This window comes from Thermobia domestica, chromosome 9 (genome assembly GCF_964235325.1).
Source record: "Thermobia domestica chromosome 9, izTheDome1.hap1.1, whole genome shotgun sequence".
NCBI classification, from domain to species: Eukaryota; Metazoa; Arthropoda; class Insecta; order Zygentoma; family Lepismatidae; genus Thermobia; species Thermobia domestica.
Genome location: NC_137462.1, coordinates 224,721,930 through 224,741,616, shown reverse-complemented (window position 1 = coordinate 224,741,616; position 19,687 = coordinate 224,721,930). Strand labels below are relative to the sequence as shown.

The window sequence follows — 19,687 nt, the reverse complement described above, 5'->3', positions numbered from 1 at the left end:
AAATGGAGACATCAGTGTGCACATTTGAAAAACGATAAAGATGGACAATCGGGCTCCGGTATTGAAATTGAAGCAGTAGTCAAAAGCTATCATGAATGCGCCAGGTGCTGTTTGCAAATATACAGTTTCGTAGAAAGCATATCTAATCATAGCTTAGAATCTTCGTGCTCTAAACTGGAAGTGGGTGAATGACTGAAAGTTAATGAAGTTGTTCCGTTGTCATATTTTGAAGTCAGATGACAGGAAAACGGTGTGTGTTATACACTTTACGAAATTCGTATACGAAGAAGAAGAACGCATCTACGGTTCTATGAGTGACGTCCAACCATCAGGGATAAAGAGTCGGGTGAGCAACACATTGTCCAGTTTCTGCAGCAACTTTTCATCATTATTGGTTTTCTATGAGTCAACAAGGAGCAGCAGTTTTATCTGCTCTATAGAAGGCCAGAGAACGTCAGTCATGAACTCTTTAAGGTTATCCTTGGTCATATTTGCACTTTTAACAGCATATGAACGAATAGCAGACTGCAACGCTTGTCGGCAGGAAAGTGGCCTCATTGACGTTTGTGGTTGTTCCTCATTCACGTCACTTTTACGACAGTATTGCTACATTGCCGTAACGTGAAACGACTCCTGTTGCAGAAGCCTCAAGCTCTATGGAATACTATTGATTTCAATAGACGGTGTACGTCAATTGCCATATGTCACATGATCTCTTTCACGTATATTCTTCTTGCGCTAATTCCAACATGACGTCTTTTCAGATGTCCCCCAGGATTCACATTACGTCTATTCAGTGGAGCTCTACATGCATTCCTCATATCCAACATTTGATCTCAATCCCTCTACTCGCTTGAAAATAATCATGGCATTTCAAACATTTTCTACGTTCTACCTTCGCACTTCGCTATCACTTATCTCCCACCCTGTGTACGGTCTGCCACTAACACCCCTCTTTTTCTCTGTTTCTTTTGGTACTGAATCCAATGCTACCAACCATTTTCAGCAATTGAATTCACCAATTCGGAATGTTCCCTTGTAATTATTTTCCTTTGTCTTTTAGAGGCAGAAGTTGGGAAAATGAAAAAAAATCCAGTACAGGTCAGTCATCAAGTATCTGCAATTAAAAGAGATGTCGGCGTCTGAGATCCACCAGAATATGGTCAGTATAGTAGGTGAATCTGTCCCTTCATACGCCATCATCAAAAGATGGGTGCAGGAATTCAAGCCCGGTAGGCAGAGTGTTGAAGAAGAGTCGAGATCTGGGAGACCAACAAGTCTACCACCATGGAAAACATTGAACTTATATTATCTGTCAGGAAAGTAAATGTACACCTATTCTTCGAGTCTGGCATTCCTGCGCTCCATCCATGGAGAGTATGAGAATTAAATCAATCAAATGTTTACTCAGGAGCAAGAAGAAAAGTCTAATCTGAATAAGACATTGCAGAGGGGCACAAGCTGTGAATGCGAATAGTGCATAATGTAAATAAAAGACGACACCGAAAGAGAAAGCCAGAAACAGCTACTAAATGGAGCAAAAAGAGTAAAAATTGTCGAAGTGGGAACATAAAACAAATAGAACAAATACACTGACAACTTAGCGTTCACCAAACCATGATCTTGGTGTAGTGGTTAAGGTGCTGGCTTACAAATGCAGAGGACGCCAGTTCAAATCCCCGGCAAGGACAGTTTTAAATTATTTTGTTAATAATACATACAGTTCATGAGAGATGGTAAAAGGGGTCATATTTAGTCTTTCATAGCAATTATTATTGGTAATGTTTAGTACTGATAATACCTTTTGTCTTTGCATATTGCTTTTATTCTTGTCTTCATTTCAAAAGAGAAGAATATTCGAACAAATGCCACCAAAATTCCTCTTATTTTGAATGTAAACGCCATTTGCAATTAGTAAAGAATGAAAATTGAACGTTCCAACGTAACTGCAAAAAGTAAAAAAAAAACATGTAAGTAGAGGGATTCGAAACCCATCCTCATGGTTATTAAAAATAGAATCACTACATGCCTTAAACCTCTCGACCATGTGTCTACGTTAACTACTAAGAGGCTTGTGTTTAGGTTAGAGGCTCTCTCCCTCTGTGTGTCTATCTATCTATCTGTCTGTATATATATAACGCTATTTGTGAATGCCATAACCACCGTAATTTTCAGCGGATTGAGGCGAAACTTCGCACAAACATTAATTGTTGAAATATCTTGAGTTAGTTCGTTAACCAGAATAATCAGATGAAAATGTTCAAAATGGCGACCTTCAAACTCTTAAAAAGTTCCAAGGGAACCAAATTTCACCCATAAATGGGTATTCACAAAGTTTGAGTAACTTTTCCTCTTTTACTGAAATATTTGTGTGCAGGGACTTATCCTCTTTTATTGAAATATTGGACCCTATTAATCACCTAAAGAACGTGCACGCCCTTTCGCTACGGTCAGGCATTTCCTTTTGCAGGGGGGATATTTTCCTATCGAAACAAGATGATTGTTAGTTAGGATATGAAGTTACACATTGAAAGTGAAGTAACTTGTGAAACGTATTATTTGAAAAACTAATATAATAAATGTGCTTTCCCCTAACACTGAGAACTGTAAATCATGTATTTTGAGTTCGGGAGCGTGAGTGACGAGAAATGTTATTTGATTTGCTTTTAGTAACACATTGCATTGCAAATAGTGGTAGGCAACATTAGTGCTAAGTAAAACAACAATAATAATAATAATAATAATAATAATAATAATAATAATAATAATAATAATAATAATAATAATAATAATAATAATAATAATAATAATAATAAGTGTTGTTTGTGGCAAGGCAATATCTTCTTCAATTCTTCTCAAATGTAATGATTGTAACGCAATATCTCCCTTACAAACAAAATATTAGCAATTTATATCGAGAGAACGGTAAATGGTAAAGTGATGGGAGCAAGATTGGACACTATGCACTCATAGTACTCAGAAAAATAAGCGATATCAATGCAAAAAGAATGAAGAGTCATTCTCATGGGGAGTCATGGGGCAACGGCAGAGCCCTCTTTGGGCAAAATGTTGATAACTTATATCGAGAGAATAGGAGGTGATAGTGGGATGGGACCAACGTTGGACAGTGTGGACCCATAAGGCGCATCGAAAAAAATTGGGGGGGGGCGTCAGCCAGCATTACTTGTTTCCACATGATAATATAAAATTAAATTGTGCGAAATACACACACGAGTTACCTAGTAATATTTCAATTTATTATTATTATTATTATTATTATTATTATTATTATTATTATTATTATTATTATTATTATTATTATCAACAGCGTCTTTTCATTACGTGTGCATGTTTGACATGAAACCAAAGAGAAGATCCATCATTCGTAGAAAGAATAAGAATAGCCTGTCACTTTAACTGTGAACGACGGCGAAAAATACGAAAAGAGTGACTATCTGTAGCGAAAAGAAGCAATACTTTCTCTCAAATGGATAAAAAGTCAGACCAAGATAGATTCGAACTCGCATGAAAAGCCAGTGCTTTGTCCACTTTATGGTTTTTAACTGACTCACCGAACGTGTTTCAGTAACTTAATTATTGCTAATTTTACTTGCTTCACTCGTTTAACTTATAATAACTTATAACGAAAGAGACACGAACGCAGAAACATCGAGAACACTGAAAAATCATATAGACTCTCCCGCCAGGAATCGTACCTCGGGCACAGTACACCAAAGGCGCACGTGCGAGCCACTATACCAGAAGGGAGGACACCACTCACCCTTTGTGTCGTTAGGGATTACGATCACTGTATTACCAGCTACCACTTCTGTGGGTTGTATACTAAGATCACATGTTCCTTCTTTGTTGGGAGAGTTAAATCTACATTCTATGTAGTAATGAGGTATTTAGACCTACATGCTCTTCATGTAATGTAATAAAAGGGTCATGCTGGGAATAAGAAAAAGAACATTCCTTGGACAAAACGGAGACTATTGGCATCAAAAATATTTATATAAAGGGCATTGCATTAATATAATTCAGAATAGTTACTCTTTAGTTCAGTAAACGAAGAAAGGGGTATAGAAAACTAATATGTCGCGTAATGAGATCGACCAGATTTGACAGAGAAAGAAGCAGATGTGTAGTAATACAACAACTTGAATAAATTGATGATTCGTTCTGTATCCTGTAGTAGATCGCATCACAACTTTACGGGAGAGCAGAGAAAGTCTTACTAACCCTATCATATAGAAAACTTTACTAACCCGATCATATAGATACAAATGGATGTAAGTGTGATTATCATAAATTGGATTTAACGAAAGCCGTTTAGACATTCAGTGGTTTGGAGGGTTGTGTAAGACAGAAAATGATAAGACACAATACAATTCTTCATACCTCAACTTCCAGTAGCTAGATATATATTCAATTTCTGGTTAGATACTGAAACTGCTGTCGGATTTTAATACACGACGTATTGCAGGATACAGAATGCTTTGCATTACTTCTTTGTTTGTAGTCAGCTATTAGTGTTCTCAAACGGTTGTGTGTAAACTAGGAATTGCCAATTCCGGAATTTTTACTTTCCGGACTTCCGAAAGTAAAACTGGAAAAATTCTGAAATTCGGAAAAACCCGATTTTGGAAAAACTCCGGAATTCGGAAAAATCCGGAATTTAAGAATTTCTGATTATATAAACATTCCGAAATTCCGTAAAATCCGGATTTTTTCTGAATCCCGGATTTTTTCTGAATTTCGAAATTTTCTAAATTCCGGATTCTTTCCGAGTTCCGTAATTTTACCGAATTCCATAATTTCCCGAAATCCGGAAAGTGAAACTTCCGCTTCCGGAAAATGAATTTCTGTTGGTTAATCTGTAATGTGGCAGACATAACTCTTTGACCAGTTAAGGGCTACTGCTTTGAAAGAAATGCAAAGTATGAGAATTAAATCTGTGTATCTCTAGTTTCGTGTGGAGAAAAAAAACTTGTGAACCAAAGGTTTAAGAACAACTCAAGTTATTAATATAAGGTTTAGCGAAGATTATTCACTAAAGAAATACGAAAGACGTTTCGATTCGAAGAAATAAAACATACAACTTTGCAAGCGGAGACAAAGAAACCTAACGTAACCAGACTAAAGACGAATCGTTTACCGCGTAGCGATCGCGGTTCAGTGGTCATGGTGATTGTTCGAATCCACGTCGCACATTTTTCTTTTTTACTTTAGGATATTTGATGGCGATTGATCGGCGATAACATACGGTTTATTATATTCAGATATTTGAATACTGGGATGTTTCAAAACTTTAACTATCAAGTCTTCAAACATAATAATAGTAATAATAAACTAATAATAATTATTATTATCTCATAGAAGATTAAAAGCTAGAAGCTAATTATCGCTCAGGTCATACAATTTCAGGCAGTAACGTGACACATGGAATGAATATTTATGTTTGGTTTAATGTTGCCCACGATAAGAGGAATTTCTCATCTTGTTTCTAAAACAAACAAAATAACATGAGAATTAACATTTTACATTCGAGACGGGACAAGGCTAACTCAGAATTTTAATCTCGCTTTGGATATGACAATCGAGACGAGACGAAAAGTGTCGTAAACATTTCCCGTCTTGTCTCGATTCTCGAAATAGTGTCTGTCCATTCTTTAAGTAACAATTGCTCTGTAGACTGAATCTCATAGGCTATTTCGTTACATTGTATTTCAGAGCTTATTGAATTATGGTCTGTATAGGTATTTTTGTAGCAAAGCTTTTATATTTACCTCTCCATATTCTAAAAATTAGTTCATTATATGCCTTACTGTTGCGTGATATTCAGTTATTTTTATTACAGCTATTCAACATACAGTAGAATACTTTCTACATGAAACTTCAGTGGAATGCTCTAGTTTAAAATTTTGGTAGTTGCAGAGGTGTGTTTTGAAAGTACGAAAAACCCTTTCCCTGAAATATCTACTTTTAAGTAAGTTTTGCCAAATTTTAGGGCAACTTTAAAACTTTTAGTGCCATTATTATTATTATTATTATTATTATTATTATTATTATTATTATTATTATTATTATTATTATTACTATTATTACTATTATTATCATTATTATATCAACACCGTGTATAGTCTTTAAAAGATATGCGGTTTGTATCTGAATAGTAAAAGCTCTTTGACTGTCGATCTCGGTCGTCGAGAAGTCTTCAGGAGGCAAGAACATCGGTCACGTTCTTGTTTTGAGTTCCAAAGGGGCAAGTATTCGACCTCGAGCCAAACATTGTTAAAAGCTATAGGCTTATCCAAACATGTTCAAAACAGCTTGGACCAGGTTTATACTTCTCAATGGCACGAACGGCTCGGTTATTTTTATTATAACGGCTTGGCCATTATTTCTCGGAATTTTGCCGTTCTACGCCCGGCTTACAACTCATTCATTACCGAACCGAACCGAAATGTGAGCCGAGCCAACACTTCACCCAACCGAGCCGATCTGAACCATCGCTGCGCTGAGTCGAACCGTGCCGACAGACTAGTTTCAACTTAGCTGGCTCGAACCGCTTCACATGAGCCGAGTAGGTGACCATTCCGAACCGAGAAAGCTCTAGCCATCTGCTCAATTGAGCCGAGTCGATGGCTCGTTCCAACTGAGCCGGCTCAGGTGATCTGCTCAATTGGGCCGACTCGAGCTGTTCGCTCAGTTAATACGAGCCGAGCCGGTTGATATCACTACCCGTGTTGGTCTACTGCTTGAGCTCAAGAATTCGACCGTGCTGGTCTCGGCCTTGATTTTAAGAACTACACTATACACTTATATTGGTGATTATGACATTTGAGGCTGTCTCGTAATAATAAAAGAAAAAAAACTCTTGTCCTCTCGTTATCTAGCCGAGTCGAGATACACTAAAATTGCTCCACGAGATGCACTAAAATTACGAAACGAGATGCACCCGTGTCGTGAGCAACACTAAAAGTATTCCACATTACTGCTTACATTTCTCATGGCTTTCGCTTTCCAGTCTAATCAGGCCATTATTTCAAAACGACTTAGAACGAGCTGAACGAGTGAGAGCTATTATCAAAACTCGACTCAACTCGAAACACGACCTCGGAAACAGCGATTTGTCTCGAATCTCATCTCGGAATTTTAGCTCGACTCGTGCTCATTCCTATTGGTATTTGTATTTCATGTTTCCACTTCAACAAGTTCTACTCTTTTTTCCGTTTACCTGGTGTTTCTGGATTTCTCTTTCGGTGTCGTCCTTTATTTACAACATGCACTATTCTTATTCCCAGCTTGTGACCCGCTTCAATGTCTTATTCAATTTAGGCTTTTCTCCTTACCTTGACTACACATCTGATTGATTTAATTCTCACTTTCCGCGCAGGATCGATGAAAAGTTATTATTATTATTATTATTATTATTTATTATTATTATTATTATTATTATTATTATTATTATTATTATTATTATTATTATTATTATTATTATTATTCTACTATTGAACTTGCACAGCGAAATTACTGTATAATACGATATCATTTCTGTAATTTTACTCCATTGTATGTTATTTAGTTTATTAATCGGCACTAAATTGTCTCCAGATCATCGAACAAATTAACTTCAGCATGAACTTTGGTGGAAATATCATTACAGGAACATTACCGGTTCGTTCCAAACATCAGTGCTGAACTTAGCAATATTTAGCTTATGATGTTGCATGAGAAGATAATGTAGGGGTGAAGTGCTGGACTTGTGAGTAATACAGCTAATCAATATAGCTTCTAATCTTTTTCAAGTTATTTTATTTTCAAAGCAGTCGTGAAGGATTGAAGAGTGACTTATCATACTAAATGAGCAATCCTTAAGAAAGTGGACGCAAACACCTGTATCATGATAGAGACGATTTACGCATGTTAATTGGGAAAGGGCAAGGAAATTACTAGGACATTCGAAACACTTCGTTCATCTGCAGTTTGCACTTTTTAACTTATCGTGCACGAAAAAATCACTACACCATGTGTTCTTGTTATACTAACTTTGGCTAGCGCAATTGGTGAAATATGATGGTCTCTGTAATAGGTACATTTCTGAAGAAGTTTGCCTATTGTAGAGACTCACATGTGAAATTCGGAAAAATTTTGTTTTATCGATCACCGACCTCTGATTCATATCCCTGATTAGATATACTTGTTTCCTCATTTTCATTGTATCACTTCTCTAATAAATGTCAGTGGAATATTTACCAAGTTTTCACTTAAGATCTCAAACGGTAATACGCTCTTTTCTTTACCATCTCACGTGCTGTATGCATTATTAAAAAATCATTCTACTAGTAGTGGATTCGAACTTACGTCCTTTGTATTTTCAATCTAGCGTCTTAGCGACTACATTCCTGAGCTCTAACCATCTACAATATGATAATTAAATCAGCGAGAAAAAGAAAGTAGAAATTGTCGAAGTGGGAACATAAAATAGAAATGCGAACACATATTTCGACAACGGAACGTTTACCAAGCAACGAACTACGTGTAGTGGTTAAGGCGCAAGATTACAAATCCAAAGGACGGCGGTTCGAATTGCTCTAAGGAGTATATATATATATTTTTTTAGTTTTTTAAAAATAATGCATAGAGCACACGAGAGGTGGTGAAAGAGACCGTATTATCCGTTTAATACGTTAAGTGAAAAAGAGTTTAAAATTTCGGTGAAATTTATTAGAGAAGTGAAACAATGAAAACGAGGAAGCAGGTATATTTAATCAGGGGTATGCATTAAAGGGTGGTAATCTCAAAAACTGCAAATTTTTCCGAAGTTCGCACATATGAGTCTCTAGCATAGGCAAATTTCTTCAGAAATGTGCCTATTGCAGAGACCATCTTGCCAGAAATGCCGTAAAATTTCTATGCAATTTTGGCCTTTTGTCTATCATCCCCTCTGAAACGGAAAGAGAGAGAGGAAGATCGAGAAAGAGAGAAATTCCCGGAACTGAGAGTGAGGTGATTCCATTCAAATCAACGAGTTGACAAATAGACGCTTACATAATGAGAATGCGGAATACAAACAACTACAAAACATCAAAGTGATAATTGCAAGCATTATCACCTAAGGTTCCGGAACCGTGACGGTCAATGAAGCATGATCCGATGTCGGGCATCGAGAAATAATTTGATAATGAAATGAAAACAGAACTTTAGAAAAGAAATTATTATGATGCCCTAGACACAACATGATTGCCTGTTTCTTCTCCTGATGCAAAATTGTCTCATTCTAGAGATGCGAGACGAAGCCTGTGTCACCTCGTGATTCCGAAACGAGACAAATTGTTATCTAGTCTACTTTCGTCAAACCTCATAATAATAGAAATAAAATTGGAAGCCATGCGACTTCGAAATCTAACGAAGTTTACAAGTTAGAGTTGATAGATAATCGGACAAGAGAGGGCTATGGAATGCTTTAGAGACATTTAAAACGAGATGGGTCCAGACAATGAGATGTCACATCTCGTCTCGGAAAACGAGACGAGAAAGACGCTTTGTCTCGTCCCGTCCCTAATTTAACAAAGTCTATATTGTCTCGCCCATGGTGAATTGGAAACCTCTCACCAGAATTTAGGTGGGTCTTGTGTCAAGTGAGACATGTGGGGCAAGATGTGTAAGTCTGTTAGTGGGACGTGGGTCAACGCGATGTGGCCCACTGCAATCCACCACCCACCGTGAGCCACCATAAACCAGCGATTCACCATAACCTACAGACTTACTACGACCCACCGACACACTCTGCTTAGTGCATTATATATAGCATCCTTTGAACAGTGGTGAATTTGTCTACATTTTACTTTTTGGTATATATTTTCTTTTTTTTTCTTTTTAGGCATTTCTTTCTATTTACTTACCTGGAATGACTATATCTTACAAGGAAAAAGCAGACTTTGTTAAATGAACTTTCGCGAGGTAATAGTGCATATTTAAAGTGCTAATATTACAAACTGCGAGAGCTCTATAACCAGAAATAGTCCAGAAAATACGTCTTAAAGTTTCGACTCGCCGTATATATGATACGACACCTAAAATTACCAAGTGACGGTATGGCAGAGTGTGGAGCATTCACGATTCACGCGTAAAGGATCGCGAGTTCGATTTCCGCTCGAGTCAACTTGTTTTTGCTTTTACCAATAAAGTAGTCATTTATAACTACAAGTAAAATATTAATTCACCATATGTTTATAATGCATGAAACAATAAGAATTTTTAAATCAGTTGTAAAACTTTTCAATGTTTCATGTGAACTATATATAAATATAACCTATTTCGTAAAGTCGTTAAATGAAAAATATTCTTGACGATACGTGTCTATATCTGTAGACAGAGTGCGAATTGCAAGGGTGATAATTCGGAAATCCCCTTTGGCTATGGCATTCATCCAGTATTCACTACCGGATTGCCCCCTCATTCCCCTTGCAATTCGCTTACTGTCCACAGATATAGACACGAAACTTCGGACGCAACGAATGTGGTAACCGTAATACAGCTAGTGATATCAATATATTTATGAAATAGGTTTTATTTTGTATCCAGTTCGCCTAAAACATTGAAAAGTTTTACAACTGATTTGAAAATTCCTATCGTTTAGAATATATGAACATATAGTGAATTAATATTTTACTTGTAGTTATAAATGACAACTTTATTGGTAAAAAGCAAAAACAAGTTGACTCGATCGGGAATCAAACGCTGGACCCTTTACCCGGGAGTCGTGAATGCTCCACACTGAAACATATAATCCATGAATTTTATGGATTTTATGTCACTGGTTATCAAATATTTATAGAAAAGGTTCTCTAGGAATAATTTATATTATTATATTATTTTGTACCGAAAAACCTTTTTCGTTCTTGCCTATTCTTTTGTTTATGTTGGTTATGCCCTCTGGTGGGACGTACTTGCACGACGGATGCGCTCTCTTTATAGGTGGCCATAGTTGTGCTGGAACGTTCGAGGGAGGAAGTATAATGGTTGTTTCGCTTTATTATCATAATTTGTGATCCAGTTATTATATCAAAAAAGGTTCTTCAATATATATAATCTACGAGTGATATTCAAAGTATCATTCTGTTAAAGTTTAAAATTCGAATGTAATCATGAAGTTTAAAGTGGAATGCTGTAACCTCATGTCGGCTAGTTGTTCTATTCGATAGCTAGGATTGGCTTAATAAGGCAGCGAGGTACGTAAGTTTCATGGTTTTCCTTCCTTCATTATATTATTCTTACATTTAAAGGGCCGTTTGCCATTTTGTTAGTTTTAGGCACTTTGACTATAACTTTTCTACTTTTTTCTCAATTGAATTAGATTCCTGCATTATTACCAATCGGCGTGACTAATTAGAACAAGTTAGCTGTACTCATGGTGGAAAGACTACAAGGTGGTTGGATGCTCATGTCGCCTGGAGCGCTGTCGTGGCTGTGACGTCATCTGGTTTGCAACAGACAACGGGAAAAGGCGCGGCTTTAAGTGACAAGTGGAAATTCTTTGTTACTTTGTTCTGTTAAATGATATTGAGAATGCCTAACTGTGCAGTGTACGGCTGTGGTAATTATTACAGAAAAACTAAAGAAACTAATATAAAGTACTTTAGATTTCTTCAAAAAGAGGGGGAATGTCTCCAGAAATGGATTTTAGCTTGCAGGCGATAGGGCAAAATAAACCTAAAATATGGTAAGTTTCACATAAAAATAATAAATAAATGCAATGTTAAATGAAATTATAAAAAGCGATTTCATTATGTAGTTTCTTTTTAGTATTAATAGTATGGAATAATAGTATATAGAGCTACAGTAGCTTGTGTTGATTCTGTATACAAAACTCCAATAGTACGATTTAAAAAGACGAACTTTGAGGCAAGACCTGGATTCGAAATCATGAGGGGGAGAGCGACAGAGGTGATCATTTTTATCATCGTTTCTTTCTACACAAGATATTGAGACAAAATTTTTCCCACAGAGGCAGGCATGTAACTCGAGAAGGGAGGCACGATATGGATAGCATTGAACGCGTAGATCCCATTTCATTCTGGGGGTCTGCATTTCCTGTAGCCTCGGTGCTAAAACGGGACGTTGCACTTCAAATTAACTAACGAATGGAAGGTTCGTAATAACGATTAACGGTTACAAAGATACATAACAATGTATTAGATCAAGAGGATAAAGTATCCACCTACCATGTCAGGGCGACAATGTCGGAACATTTTTACACTCCAATTTTGAAATTTTTGTTCATTTGAATCATAACTTTGGATAATTATATATACATATTTAGGGGCCCCCTCCAGAATTACAAAATTAAGAATGACTGCAGTAAATTTAAAAATATAGTAGATTCTCAACCAATCAAAGAAGCACGGTGGCTCAGTGGCAGAAGGCTCACCTCTGGTGCAAGGGGTACTGGTCCGCTTCCCGGTCAAGTGAGTTTGTGGTGGACAACATCGTGTCCGTGAGTTTCTCGGGGCACTCCCGCATTCTCATTCCACCAAATTCCATATAATCATTCACTTACATTTATCTTTTGTCTTCTTTAGTCCACGGGACAGAAAAGAGAAAACTTATCAAGAAAATTAAGAAAATTATGTAATTTTATGTTTTTTTAAAATATTTTTTAGTCTAGCTGTAAGACCCTTACATCGTCTTCACCTACGCCTAGTACTTTGTTTCTTGCTTGAGATAGTCATGTTGTTGCAATTTCTTTGTTTGAGGTGCTTTCTATATACATAGTTATTTCTATATATTTTTGGAACACAATAGTATATGCAACGTTCTATTTCGTACAAATGTTTAATAATACAGTTTGTTATGGCGTAAATTTTGACACTAATATTCAGAAAACTGTCAATTTCACGAATCCTCTTGTTCAAATACAAATTCTATAAATAAGCGATCAGCGATTTCAAATAAGATGTCTTTTTATAAATAAAAAATAAAAATTTTTAAAATATTAATACGTGTGTCCCTGCTCAATAAAGTTTTTTACCTCCCCTGAGATTCTGATGAAACTTACGTGGGAGCAACCTCTTAAAAAGAAACTGTCCAAGCATAACGAAAATATACGTACGCGCATCTGTGTTTACGAAAACTATGAATTTTCCCTTGAGATATCCTCGAAATTTATATGGGGTCATCAGTAAAGAATTCTCTTTCAAGCAAAATAATAATAACAGTAAATCGAAACCGATCAATGTTACGAAAATATACTTGAGCATACGTAAATATATAATAATGACATGCATTAACAACACACTGTGTTATAGATTATTCAGGCCTATACATACTCGAGTGTATTACTTCAGATGTTTAAAAAAGAAAAGAAAGAAAGAAAGAAAAGAAAATAAATTAAAAGCAGAAAATGTAATGAGCGTTATTTTATATACCTTGGTAGTGAGCAATATTGGCTTGTTCAAGCTTCAAAGTTGTTTAATATGAACTGATATTGCTGTTTCTTTTGCTATTTTAAATATCTTCCTTTGAATTCACTTAGCTTAAACATTGATTACATTACGTTCATATAATTATTGTTTGTACTAAAATTTTTACTTCGTTGAAGATCACTATAAATAGAAGAGAAGTTTGCGTGTAAGATACCAGCGAGCAAACGCTTGTTAAATGTTCACCTGACTCTCGTTGGCCACTTCTGCGTCCAATATGACGTCATGCGCCAGAGCGACAAGAATGTAGCATTGCATTGCATCCACCTTGTAGTCTTTCCACCATGGCTGTGCTGAGGCAAATAGTTTACGCTGCTAATTGGATAATAATCTAAGATTGAATCTATTTAAATTCTCTTTCCATTATCACGAAGATCATAATGCAATACTGATTGTTGAATTATTAAATTGAATTGGGTTCTTGAAAGTTTAAATATACTGTTTGAATTTCTAAAGGAGATCGGTTGTAAGAGTATTATTTTATGAACTCAAATCCTACTACTACTATTCAGAGATTTATTTTCATAGCATTGCTTGTTAGGAGCGATAATAGATTACGTATCCTTTCTTTATTTCAGTGTGGAATTACGAAACCACTAAAATTAATATCGGGGGAACAGATCGCCCACCCATACGTATACGCTAATTTTCGAATCTGAGGTTATATATAATTTAATTGAAAATACTAAAATACCGAAATTAGCGTAATATAAGTATGGTTACAACACTCTGCCACACCGCCGCTTGATAATTTTAGGCGTCGTACGATATATACGACGAATCGAATCTTTAAGAGGCTTTTTCTAGGGTATTTCTGGCTATTGCGCTCTCCCAGTTTAAATGTGCACTACTACCTCGCGAAAGATTGCCCATAAGTTCATTTAAGAAAATCTACCTTGTCCTTGTTAGATATACTCATCTCAGGTAAGTAAATAGAAACAAATGCTAAAGAAGAACAAGAAGAAGAAGAAGAAGAAAATGGAGATCCTAAAAGTAAAATGTATACAAATTCACCACTCTTCAGACGGTGCTATATACAATGCACTAGGCAGAGTGTGTCGGTGGGTTGTACTGGGTATGTAGGTTATGGTGGATCGCTGGTTTATGGTGGGTCACGGCGGATGGTGAGTTGCAGTGGGTCACGTCCTGATGACCCACGTCCCACGATCCACTTCATCTCTGGTGAGAGGCTTCCAATTCAGCATGGGGGAGACAATATAGGCTTTGTTAAATTCGAGACGGAACGAGACAAAGCGTCTGTCTCGTCGCGTTTTCCTAGACGAGACGTGACAGGTCCTTGTGTGGACTCGTCGCGTTTTAATGTCTTGAAAGCATTCCATAGCCTTCTCTTGTCCGATTATCAATTCTAACTTGTAAACTTCGTTACATTTCAAAGCAGCATGGCTTCCAATTTTACTTCTATTATTATGAGGTTTACGAAAGAAAATTAGACGAAAGTAGACTAGATAAGAATTTGTCTCGTTTCGGAAGCACGAAATGACACCGGGGTAGCCACGAAATCAGTGGGGTACCTAGAAGGTAAAAACTGGGGGGCTGCCTGAGTTTAGACTATGATAAGTATATCATGACCTTACTATAAATTTTCAAAACTATATAAAAAATAGCTTAAATTATTTTCGTCCATGTGAAAGTGGGAGCCTAGGCCCCCGCCCCCGAGCTAGATCCAACACTGCACAAAACGAAACAGGCTTTTTCTCGCCTCTCTAAAACGAGGCATTTTCACATGACGAGACGAAACAGGCAACCATGTTGTGTCTAGCGCATCATAACCGTTTTATAAAATTCTTTTTTCATCTGGTTGTCAAGTTATTTCTCGATTCCGACCTCGGATCATCTTATCATTGACCGTCATTGTTTCCTTCACTAACTTGTGTTCATAATTCTAATTAAAAAAAAAACATTCTATTTTCTACGGTTTTCATTCCACGGTCAGTCTACGGTTTTCATTCTACCACTTGTGAAGTGGAATTAACATATGATAAGTTATAATGGTGTTGTGAATGTTTGCTATGTGTCTAATTGTTTGAAACCATTGTACATTTAGACAATCGATGTTATGTGGGGTTAATTGCATTCATGTATTACTACTTAACTGTCTATGTATAGTATATCTATAAGTGTAGTGTCCTACGTTTCCCTTCGTAGAACAAAGTTGTTTGAAGGCTCTGGATTGAGTGTAATGGAATTGTGTGTTACTCTAGGCATGTAACTTTGATGGGGAAATGGAAGTTAGAACTGCAGCATGAAGTGTGGAAAGAGGGATCTTTCTTTTTTTTCTTGAAATGTCTGTAATGCATTGCTTGTTCCATTCACTGTATCGCTATCTCTCTTCGCTGCTTCATTCAGGCGTTATTCAGCGTGCCTCGGTGGCTAGCCTCTGCATAGCAAAACTCACGAGTGTAATATGGATGATTCACTGTGTAACGCAGCGTTGCAATAACTTCGCTTTGTAGTTAACGAATATAGTGCTTTTGCTGTCTTGAATATCAATAAAACTGGTTGTGGAAAAAAATAACTGAATACGAATCTGGTAAAAGTCTACTTATATAGTTTAATATTGTAGTCTCAATATTTTCCGTCATCCCAAAACTTGTGATTGTTTTCACAGGACACATTTGGGAAGAGGGAAAGTTGTGTAAGTGACAATATTTTGACATTCGGGATATTAGTGATATGTTGTTCGGATCTTGGAACCTTAGGTGATAACGCTTGCAATTATTACTTTGCTGTTTTATGGCTGTTTGTATTCGGCATTCTTATTATGTAAGCGCCGATTTGTCATCTCATTGATTTGAATGGAAGCACCACAGTTTCAGTTCCCGGAGCCCGGGTTCGATTCCCGGCGGGAGCTTATGTGGTTCGGATTCCACGTTAATCAGTAGGTCCACGTCTCATATAGCCTCGCTGCTGAACGGGACGTTAAACTCCAAATCATCATCAACATCAGTTCCGGGAGCATCTCTCTCTCTCTCTCTCTCTCTCTCTCTCTCTATTTCTCTCTCTGCAATACGCATATTTCTGAAGAAATTTGCCTATCGTAGAGACTCGCATGTGCGAAATTCGGGAAAATTTCCACACCACCCTCTGATACAACCGCTGATTAAATATACTTGCTTCCTCAACCGCTGATTAAATATACTTGCTTCATCATTTTCATTCTCTCACTTCTCTAATAAATTTCACCGAAATTTTTAACTCGTTTTCACTTAACATATTAAACGGGTACTACGCTCTCTTTTACCACCTTTCATATGCTGTATGCGTTATATATATATATACTACCTGTAGCAGATTCGAACCGCCGTTCTTTGAATTTGTAATCTAGCGCCTTAACTACTACACCAAGATAGTTGCTTGGTAAACGCTTAGTTTGCATATTTGTTGTATTTGTGTTTTATGTTCCCACTTCGACAATTGTTACTCTTTTTTCTCCGTTTAACAGCTGCTTCTGGCTTTCTCTTTCGGTGTCGCCCTTATTTACACCCCGCACTATTCGTATTCACAGCTTGTGCCCCTCTGCAATGTCTTATTCTGATTAGACTTTTCTTCTTCTCCCTCAGTAAACATTTGATTGATTGAATTCTCATACTCTCCATGGATGGAGCGCAGGAATGCCAGACTCAAAAAAACTGGTGTACATTTACTTTCCTGACAGATAATACTTAATATAATGATAGAAGATCACCGATTGTAAACTCGATAGATAGCAGAGAGGTTGGGGCATATCGGAGGAGCGAGCAGTCGAAGAATGAGCTTTGGGTTACAAAAGTTTCTGCTCGATGGGTCCCACGTCTTCTGACTCCCGAACAAAAACGCACTCGGTACCTCCTATCTGTGGACAATTTGAAACTGTTAGAACGTGATGTGGACGATTTTCTCTGTTGATTCATCGCTATGGACGAGTGTTGGGTACACCATTACCAGCCAGAAACAAAACAACAATCCAAACAATGGATGCACTCCTCCCCCTATCCGAAAGAACGCAAAGATGATTCCCTCAGCTGGCAAAGTGACGGCCTCGTTTTGGGGGGGATTTCCAAGGTTCGATATTTTGTTATTACCTGATAAGCAGTCACAAGATCACAGGACAATACTATACTGCCTTTCTGAAAAAATCTCGAGTGCAAATTGAAGAAAGAAAGGCCACAAATGATGTCCAGAATCGTTCTCTACCATCATGAAAATGCTCTCGACCACACATCAGCAGTTGCCATTTCGACTATTCACGAATGCGAATTTGAACTTGTTGCTCACCCACCCTATTCTCCAGATCTGGCCCCCTCAGACTGCCAATTGTTCCCTAATCTAAAAACGGCTCTAACAGGACGACGTTCTGCAAGCGAGGATGACGTGCTGAGAGCCGTGGAGAAGCTTCTATGGTCATAACCTAAGGATTTTTTTACTGGGATAAGAGCATCACAGCACCGTTGGAGCAAGTGTGTTGCTGTCCAAGGAAGTTATGTTAAAAAATAAAGGTACTACCAAATCTGAACTTCTTATATTTTCGTCAAGGCTCAAAACTTTTCAGTCACCCTTCGTAGTCGCAAGACAGCATGGAAGGATCGAAATAAATATATGGATGGCTTTGCTAAGCTTAAGCACAATTAAAGCTGAGTACAATACTGAGTATCTTCAACATGATGTTAAAATGCAACAATTATTAGATACGACAACGAATACAGTTACTTGTTTTTTCTCAATTATTTCTTTCTTATACACGAATTTCTTTCTTTTTATTTTGGGATAATTATTTATGTGTTTAAGCAGCAGTCGAATACTGAAACTTGACACACGTTTATAATTTTATCACTGCATTAAAGAGCTTACCTGCACATGCAATGTGCTGCTGTGACGACCCATCGTTTGTTTACTAAAGTTCCTCCACAGAAATGACCACCTCGCCTCTTAATAGAAACAAGCCATGGGAATTCTCCATGCGTAGCTGATTCTCCTCCAACTATACGTGAATCTCTTTCCCTTAATGATCGCCCACAAGGTACGTCTGCCACTAAAAAAGAATATTAAGTTAAAATTACAGCAAACATCGTTGCCAGAGATAGGTAATCAAATTGCTGAAAGTTAACAGAGTCGAGGAGGAGGAATGATATAGAAACCACAATAGAGAAAATTAAGGAGCTTTAAGAAGTATATCTTTACTACAGATCGATCTTTGGTTGTTGGTATTGTGCATCCTCTTACGTAAAGGTTGAGCAGATTCTTTATTGCTGTTTTGCGGTAAAAAAAAAAAAAAACTTAAGTCTAACTTCAGGCATCTTCGAAAACAGCAAACCAGGATGGAACCTCCAAGCCAACCTTTGCAATCGGGAAGAATTGTGCATATGTGGTTTCTCTTATTTTAAGTAAGGCATATTCTAATGTTGTTAAATGTAAAGAACATTAACATTGATTGATATACTTAATGATACAATATTTCGAAACCATGTATTCACATGATCATTTTCTCATTTAGGTTTCCATACGTAAAAAGACATTTAAATATGTAAAGGAACTTTTGCAATGGAAGGAAAGACAGGGAACATAGTTCTCCCATCCATAGTAAAGTAAAAGGAAAGGAGAAAGAAAGCAACAGTATTTACATCGGATAAGAATGACATTGTCTTGAAAATTCAGTTATATTCCGTTAGAAGAAACTCAGTCAGAGCGATCAGTGTTAGCTCTGTGGTAAACCGCGGGTCTTCAAATAGTAAGCTCGTACATTCGAATTACATTTCGGTCAAAAGTTTCTTTTGCATTTCTCCTCCAAAGAAGTCAGGCTTTGATGCACACTAACTCAAATAAGCGGCACATTATTTTATGGTATCCCTTCTTTGATCTAATATTGATCCTATGGTACAATAGCATTGAGTCTAGGTAAACGGAAATTGAATATGGGCATGGAATCATCATATAGGTTTTCTCTTTTCTGAAGTATCTTTTTCTCACTTGGATTCTTGCTTCCTGCGTATCTCGACAACGTATTTAGTTTTGTTATCGTACATTGTCACATGTGGACTTTGAACATCTTCCGCAACAACAACTTTTCTTTCATTGAACCCCGTTTTTCTCGACTTCAGGTTCAGCAAGAACATCAATTTGGGATACGATTCGTACGCACTGTGCCTAGGGTTAGAATGCCTTTCTTCTTGAGATACAATTCTAAGGGTACACTTCTAAACCAA

The 19,687-nt window shown here is 37.0% G+C and overlaps 1 protein-coding gene across 1 annotated transcript in view; it reads right to left on the bottom strand.

The window, feature by feature from the left end:
• LOC145660612 (trypsin-1) overlaps positions 1-19,687 on the bottom strand; it is a 511,848-nt gene that overhangs the window by 111,691 nt on the left and 380,470 nt on the right. Inside the window, exon 2 of the mRNA XM_081725880.1 lies at positions 18,336-18,516. Coding sequence (XP_081582006.1) covers positions 18,336-18,516 — 181 coding nt within the window. The remainder of the gene's footprint in view (positions 1-18,335; positions 18,517-19,687) is intronic.